The 7,945-nt window shown below is 52.7% G+C and overlaps 1 protein-coding gene across 1 annotated transcript in view; it reads right to left on the bottom strand.

Moving 5' to 3' along the window:
• Positions 1 to 595: 595 nt before the first annotated feature.
• Positions 596 to 7,945, bottom strand: part of ZNF471 (zinc finger protein 471) — a 10,249-nt gene continuing 2,899 nt past the window's right edge. The window contains exons 2-6 of the mRNA XM_012734667.1: positions 6,611 to 6,751; positions 6,421 to 6,490; positions 6,187 to 6,366; positions 4,401 to 4,496; positions 596 to 2,932 (exon numbers count right to left, since the gene is read on the bottom strand). Of these exons, the coding sequence (XP_012590121.1) occupies positions 918 to 2,932; positions 4,401 to 4,496; positions 6,187 to 6,366; positions 6,421 to 6,490; positions 6,611 to 6,751 (2,502 nt within the window). The 3' untranslated portion in view covers positions 596 to 917. The remainder of the gene's footprint in view (positions 2,933 to 4,400; positions 4,497 to 6,186; positions 6,367 to 6,420; positions 6,491 to 6,610; positions 6,752 to 7,945) is intronic.

Here is a 7,945-nt window from a genome sequence, read left to right as displayed (position 1 = left end):
CTGCTGCATGTTGGGGGCCCAGGCACGAGCTTGCAGTAAAGACCCTCGTGGACTTCGCATGGGCATCGGCTCCTTGGTGGTCTTTGGGAAACTGGAAAGGCCACCTGGAGACATGGGATCGGCGCCCTCCCTCCATCCAGGTCAGTAACTTCCTCTCTACCCGCAGCCATAGGTGAGTTCATCTATAGCTTTTTCTGGGTTTGGTATCGAAGCTGGATTAGCTACATGAAAATACTTGCAGGTGCTGCATTTAACTTATTTTCCCTATACTCTAGGATCACTTCAGAGCCACAGAATCTTTTCAGTGTTAAGAATAGCTTAATCAGAATCAGTGGCTCACTGAAGGAATTTCTGGTATTTGTGAACTAGCCCCATGTCTTAAAATAGGGCTGTTAATACTCAAGTTCTCCATTTCTTTTGTTTTAAATATTAGCCTTTTTTTTTTTTTTGCCTTTCCTGAAGTCTTACATTTCCCCCCCTACATTCTAATTCTTTTGTCCCTAGGATGTGCTCTGAGCTCTAGACATCTTCCTAAAATACATTCTGTGTCTCGGTTACAATGAATTTCTGACCAACAAAGGAACACAGCCTCAGAGCCTTGAAAAGCCACTATATTCTTTTGTTATGTTATCGAGCTTTACACACACCACACGTGCGTGCTAATCCTATCACCCACTTGAAGCGTTTCAGCACCATACCTGTTAGGGTGTTGTCGCATGCCTCCCATGGTCTGAAAACACTTTTTCACGCCACAAAAATATTGACCCCCAGTTACTGAGCGCTCAGTCTGGGCCAGATACGCCACCAGGCTGTGATACGCATCAAGTAGTTTAAGATTTCATGATAGGCTGGTAAGAGTAACAGAAGCACATTCACGTGGGAGAAACACTCTCCAGAGGGGACCCAGCACTCCCGTGTTAGAGGAAGGGAAGCCCCCAGGGGAAAAGGTCCTGATCCGGTGCAGGACAGTGAGAAGGGAAGGCAGCCGGCGCGCTCCAGACACGCCTCTCAGCTGCGGCCACAGGGTGCGGTGACTCCGCGGAGAGCAAGCCGGCCACACCAGGCGGCTCCACCCCATGAGCTTTCTGGTGACGCGCAAGATGCGCACTCTGCCTGAAGACTTCTCCGCATCCCGTGCACTGGCAAGCGCGCTCGCCACTGTGAACTCGCCGGTGCAGGTTCAGGTGTCCAATCTGGCTGAAGGTCTTCCTGCATGCCTTACACTCGTAGGGTTTTTCTCCAGAGTGAATCCTCTGGTGAACAGTCAGCGACTGCCGGTGGCCGAAGGCCTTGCCGCACGCACCGCATGCGTACGGCTTCTCCCCGGTGTGGCATCTCTGATGACAAGTGAGGGAAGATTTTGTCCTAAATGCCTTCTCACACTCTACGCACCCATAGGGCCGCTGGCCAGTATGAAGCCTCCGATGCTGAGCACGGGACGAGCTGTCACTAAAGGCCTTTCCGCACTCGGCGCATTTATAGGGCTTCTCTCCCGTGTGGACTCGCTGGTGCTGAGTGAGGCGGGTAGTCTGGCTGAAGGCCTTGCCACATTCATCGCATTCGTAAGGTTTTTCTCCAGTATGAATTTTACTATGTTGGGCCAGGTGTGCCCTCTGCGTGAAAGCTTTCCCACACTCCTTGCATTCATAAGGCTTCTCTCCAGTATGAATTCTCTGGTGAGTGGCCAGCTGGGAACTGATGCTGAAAGCTTTTCCACACTCCTTACACACATAGGGCTTCTCACCAGTATGGATTCTCAAGTGACTTGCGAGGTGTATACTCTGCCTGAAGGCTTTCCCACATTCCTGACATTCGTAAGGCTTCTCCCCAGAATGTACTCTCTGATGTTGCGTGAGTGAAGCATGGTGACTAAAGGCTTTGCCACAAGCATCGCATTCATACGGCTTCTCTCCTGTGTGAATTCTCTGATGGACGGTGAGGGACGAGCCATAGCTGAAGGTTTTTCCACACACATTACACCTGTAGGGCTTCTCTCCAGTGTGGATGCGCCGGTGCTGGCTGAGCCCGATGTGGTCGCTGAAGGCCTTCCCGCAGTCGGCGCAGTCGAAGGGCTTCTCGCCCGTGTGGTAGTAGCGCCAGTGGCGGATGAGAGACGTGTTCTGTCTAAAGGCCTTCCCGCATTCAATGCACTCATAGGGCCTTTTGCCAGTGTGACATCTCTGATGGCGAGCAAACGATGAGCCGTCACTGAAGGCCTTCTCACACTCCTTACACTTGTAGGGCTTCTCCCCAGTGTGGATCCTGTGGTGCTGAGCAAGGTGTGCAGGCTGGCTGAAGGCTTTTCTACACTCCTTACATTTATATGGTTTTTCTCCAGTGTGAATCCTTTGATGCTGAACAAGGTGGACATTCTGGCTGAAGGCTTTCCTGCATTCTTTACATTCAAAGAGCTTCTCTCCGGTATGGATTCTGTAGTGTTGGGCAAGGTGCTGACTCTGGTTGAAGGCTTTCCCACATTCCCTACATGCATATGGTTTTTCACCAGTATGGATTCTCTGATGAACAGTAAGGGATGAGCTCTGGGTGAAGGTTTTCTCACATTCATTACATTTGAAAAGTTTCTTTCCTCCATAAACTTTCTTGGGTTTTAATACCACGGGACTTTTGGATAAGCTTTTTTTATCCAACTTATGATTATAAAGCTTCTCTTCTACATTGAGCACAGGGACAAATTTTCCAGATTTGTTATATCTGTGATCTGGCTCCTCAGTCTCTGTTTCTTTATGAGTGGATTTTTGCCTCATAAACATCTCTTGACTTACCAGATGCCTTTCAAAAAGATCTTCACATTTCACATTTTCTCTGAAAGGAGAACACTCAAGTCCATAGCTTGCAATTCTCTCCATGAACATGTCATCGTACATGTACTGCTTCAGAGATAATGCCTGTGTCTCATATAGAGACTCCCAATCTGAAACACATAAACAAATGTTTCCTTTATCATGGATTATAAGCAAAGAAACATTATGGGAAAAGTGACTCTAAAATAAAAAATCTCACAAAACCTATCACGTATAGGCATGTCCACTGAAATAACATGCACCAGGATCCAGGGAACGAAAGCTCACAGCAGAACATGAAAGGCAATCAAGACACAGCAATGCAGCACAATGAGACCCCAGAGTAGCCTGCCTGGCGGCAGCATGTACACCTTCAGTAGTGAAACACTGAACTGTGCCCTGCAGCCTCCCCGCTCCAGCCGGCTCGGACAGCGCAAATACCACTGTCCTGTCACTAATGCAGTTCAACACCTGTCCAGGGTCCCAGCAGCCATGATACCCAATGCCTTGTGACCCTCCTGAGTTCAGGTGAAGTTGCAGGGTTACCCTTTCCAAAACCAGAGACCGTGACCCCACGCGCTCTCTCCACGTGTCTGAATACAGTCACTCCTAACAGAGGGCTTTCCGCCACTCATCTGCTTACTTCCACCCGCCTAGGAGAGTACCGCTTCTTGGACTGTCTCATGGGACCCTGCAGGACCCAGGCCAGTGCGATGCACAGGCTGCTGTCGCCATTAGTGCACATGTTCTGGTTGGTTGGCGCACGGCGCCTTCTCACCATGTCAGCGAGGTCAGTCTTCACTGAAGAAATAAAAGTGCCCTAGAAACCGGTCCCACTTGGTTTTAAGAGACTTGTGTCTTGGCAGACCTGGAATGTACAGGAAGTATTCCTTCCAAAATTTAAAAAAGTCTAAGGTACAGGGGAAAAGCTACAAAGTGATGGAGAAAAAGGTGAAGAAGTAAAAGGCGTCGATCACATATGGGCTAGCAAGGATTAGATTTTCCCTATTTCCAAAGGAAAACTAAAAGACATTTAAGGCCGCAAGCAGCACCTAACCTTGGAGGTAAGGAGACGGAGATGCTCATACAAGTCTCCAAGGCAGAAGGGAGTGAGAAGGGTGGCTCTGGGCAGAGACGTTTGCGAAGCGACTCGCCAGACATAACTCGAAGAGAAGACAGCGGGCGTCCATGCTGCGTGGTAAACGTTCAGTTTTCTCTGCAGGGTTAGGCTTCGGAAGGATTTTTTTTAGTACTTACTTAGGCATACAAGGACTGGGGTACAGGCCAGAGGTACGGGAGGTGACACAGAACAGGCGGATTCACTGAGACCCACTGCGGAGGGGAGCAGCGGGGAGACAAGAGGGGTCTGCTGCGCCCTGGGTAGCTCCGGGCTTGAAGAGCATGAACCTCCAGCCTGGCCAGGGATTGGACTTGAGCTGAGCAGCTGTGGCTCGCCTCACGGGGCTGCGCTTTCACCTGCTGCGCCCCCAGGGAGGGCCACAAGAGGAGTTTCTAAGCAGTAGAAGTGATGCGGGAGCACGTCTGAAAGTGGCCGAGCCAGCCCTGAGAAATTCTCCCTCACGCCCATCCAGCACTCACCTGGGGGCGGGCTTCTTGCCATCTTACGCTGCATCTCCCAAGGCTCCTTCCCCTGCTCCAACAGGGAGATCACATAAGGCTTGGTGACACAAAGTCCTGCACGCGAAAGAGACATGACAGTTGGCCACATGTTGGCCATTTCAGAGCTATACGTCAGCCCCTATTACATTCGGGGTGAGGCACACCGCGAGGGTAAACGACGCAAAGTGCCGGCTGTCCAGTGGCTGGCAGCAGTCATCTCCACAACCTCCCTCTTGGTTTCAGAGACTGGCAGGAAATAGTAAGGTCTGCTAACTCCTAGGGAGGATTTGGAATCTGAATCAGGTTAACTGTCTGATTAAAAAAAAATAGCAGGAAAAACTCCAAACACAATTCCGTGTCTCTGCTTGTATTATTTACAATCTCCAAGATAAAATAAAATATTACGCATATGAAGGCAAGACAGTGAATCCTATTCCAGAGAATGTGATGAACCACCTGACCTGCAACCACACAGAAGCTGCAATTAGTAAACCGGGATTTGAAAACACCTATTATGTCTGCACTTAAGAATTTAAATATGCCCGTTTTTCTAGAAAAATAAGAATCTAAAACTTGAAATCCACAAGAGGGGCTTAACAAGACATCAAAGAGAACAAGGAAGAGTCAGTGAATTTGAAGATCAAGCAACAGAAATAATCAAATAATCTGCAAGATAGTCAAAATGGAGTTCCAACAGTGACTGGGGGGCCCTCACTGGGGACGCAGCGCTGCAGGCTGCCACAGCTGCTTCAGGGAGTCAGATCCCCACCCCGGAGCTGACCCCCAGGGCACAGCAGCCCTCTCCTGACCTGCCTGCTGCCCCTCGGCAGTGGGTTTCAGTCAGTCGGCCTGTGCTGCTCCCAGCTCTGTCTCTGGTGAAGCCTCTCACCACCCCTGCACCCCTGGCCTGCACCCCAGTTCTGTGTACATACACAAATAAATTTTAAAGAGTGAAGGGTCCTCAGTTCCCTGGGCATAATATAAGAAGTTCTAAGGTAGCTATAACTGAAGCCCCAGGAGAAGAGAGAGAGCACAAGTAACAGCTGAAAAAATAATGGCCCAACATGGCTTGGTTTGGTGAAAGACAGAAATCTAGCTTAAAGAAGCTCAGTTAGCCACAAGCAGAGCCAGAGCGGTCTCCACAGCCTCCCTGGTGGCGCAGGGGTCGTCTCGGCACTGTGACGCCGTCAGCAGCCTCTGCAGCGCGAGGTCCATCCCCGCCAGGCGCTGCAGACCCTCCGGTCTCCCGCTGCACCTCAGCAGTGGACTCCAGTAGCTGCGTCCGCTGTGGCCGGCACCCCAGCTCTTGTATGCATAAATAAATAAACCTTTTTTTTTTTTAAGTCTCTGAAGAACAGAAAGGTAGTTTACCCAGTGACACGGCTCCAAGCTGAGAAGGGTCCACGTTAGTTTCCCTGGTAACACCGATAAAGCCTCCTCCTTGCCCCCCTCAACTAGCTCATGCCAGGTCAATAACAATAACCACCCACCGACTTTTAAAGCAATATTCTGAATTTCTGGTAACCCAGGTAATTATGAGCGAGCCTTAGCAGCACCCAGACCCACGACAGCCCCACTACAGGACGCCAGAGTCGCCTCAGTGCCGCCCCAGCGGCCGACGGGATGGCCGCGCCTGCGCCCCCTGGCCCTGGAGTCTGAAGTGATCTTCCGCTTTCAGGGTCCTCCTGACAGACACACAGTGTCAGTGGTTAGAAAGGCAGGGACGCCTCAGGGCGGGCCAAACCGCCCAGGGGGCCACACTCACCCAGAGACGCCAGGCTGCGGTAGTTCTCCAACATCATGCTCCGGTACAACCGCCTCTGGGCCGGGTCCAGCCATTCCCACTCCTCCTGGGAAAAGTCGACGGCCACATCCTTGAACGTGACCAAGTCCTGAAACGATGCGAAAACACGCTTGACGGACAAGTGCTCGCGTCCGCGCACGACTGCACGCACCAGCGCTCAGCCGAGGCCGCTTCCCGCGAGCAACGCGCGCACACACTCGTCGGAGCTCCAGCCGCCTCCGGCCGAGGCGTTCAGCCGCACCGTGTGCGGGGCGCGCGGCCACTTCTGTGGGGACAAGACGGCGGCCCCAGGGCAGTACGCGAGGGCTTCCAGGGAGGACCGGCCCCCCTGCCGAACCTCCAAAGTCAACAAAAGGGCTCCCTAAATTCAGTTTGCGAATGGTACCCTGCCGGTCCTCCTGTTTCGGGGGAAGAGGCGCCGAGCTGAGGTGCTCTTCCCGACGCGGTGGGCGCGACACACGTAGGCAGCGCCCAGCATGCTCCCATCGTGCCACGAGGGGCTGGCTGCTCTGCACAGCCGAGTGAGCTGGGCAGCGGAGGGGGCCGGCGGGCACTGCTGGCCACACCCAGGCTGGATGAGGGTGCAGCCGCGTGTGCTTGCGCTGACTGACCACAAGGAAGCAGAATGAGTGCCACTGCAGCTTCTTTTTTTCTTTTTAAAGATTTGATTTATGCTTACAGAACTGGGGTACAGGCCAGAGTTGTGGTGGGTGAGAAGATTCACCAGAGACAGAGTGGGGAGCAGAACAGGCAGATCTACGGAAACACGCTGCTGAGGGGAGCAGCGGGAGACAGGAGCGGTCAGCCGCGCCATGTGGGTCACTCCCTGGCCGGGATCGTCCTTGTGCTGCAGTGGCTTCGCAGAGCTTCATAATGCCGTGCTCTAACCCGCTGTGCCACCAGGGCGAGCTCGCCACTGCGGTTTCTTAGAGACTCCAGTGGGCTCTCCTGTTTCTGCATAACTGAAGTTTCCAGTGAAAAAGTGATAAACATTTGAAAGCCCATTGTGATGAGAAGCAAGTCAAACCTACTATAAAATCTATACTACAGTGGTTGTTTTAAAAAAGCATTATGTGATGAAAGGGTTTTTTACTGACCTGTATATAAAAGAACTCACAAATATATTAAGCAACCAAATCCACAAAAGTGGGCCAAGTTTAATAAACTACTCAGAATCAGACACTTCTGGGCGACAAAACTCCACAGCAGGACGGATCAAGACTAGCAGCGTCACTTAGCTGACATCAGACTTCCCTGCGGCTCCCTGCCGGGTGTCCCTGGAGCCGGGTGTCCCTGCAACAGAAGCGAGGTGCGGGCAGCGGCTAACTGCTCCTCCGCACGGAGCCACGGGAGGGCCGGCGAGTCGGGAGCCCGCGGCCCAGAAGCTGCCGCAGCCTCTGGGGGGCGGGCGGGACCCCAGGGCGCCCCCTCAGCAGTGGGTTTCAGTCCATCCGCCTGTTCTGCTCCCCGCTCTGTGGCTGGGGAACCTCTCCCCCCTCTGGCCTGCACCCCAGGTCTTGTGTGCATAAGGAAAGAAACCTTTTTTAAGAGAAGAATTTAAGGACATTAACTGCAAGGTGCAGGAAGGGTCGGGAGCGGCCCAGCCGCGCATCGGGGCAGCCGGCTGCGGAGCCCTCGAAACTGGGGGCCACCGGCCGGCCGTGACCGCCGCACGAGCAAGGGTGGGTGCCCGCGGCAGCAGCCCCGCACCCCTTACCTG

The sequence above is a fragment of the Condylura cristata genome, unplaced genomic scaffold (genome assembly GCF_000260355.1).
Source record: "Condylura cristata isolate star-nosed mole 26May11 unplaced genomic scaffold, ConCri1.0 scaffold00066, whole genome shotgun sequence".
NCBI lineage: Eukaryota > Metazoa > Chordata > Mammalia > Eulipotyphla > Talpidae > Condylura > Condylura cristata.
Note: the sequence above shows the minus strand (reverse complement) of the source record. Positions and strands in the feature narration are given on the sequence as shown.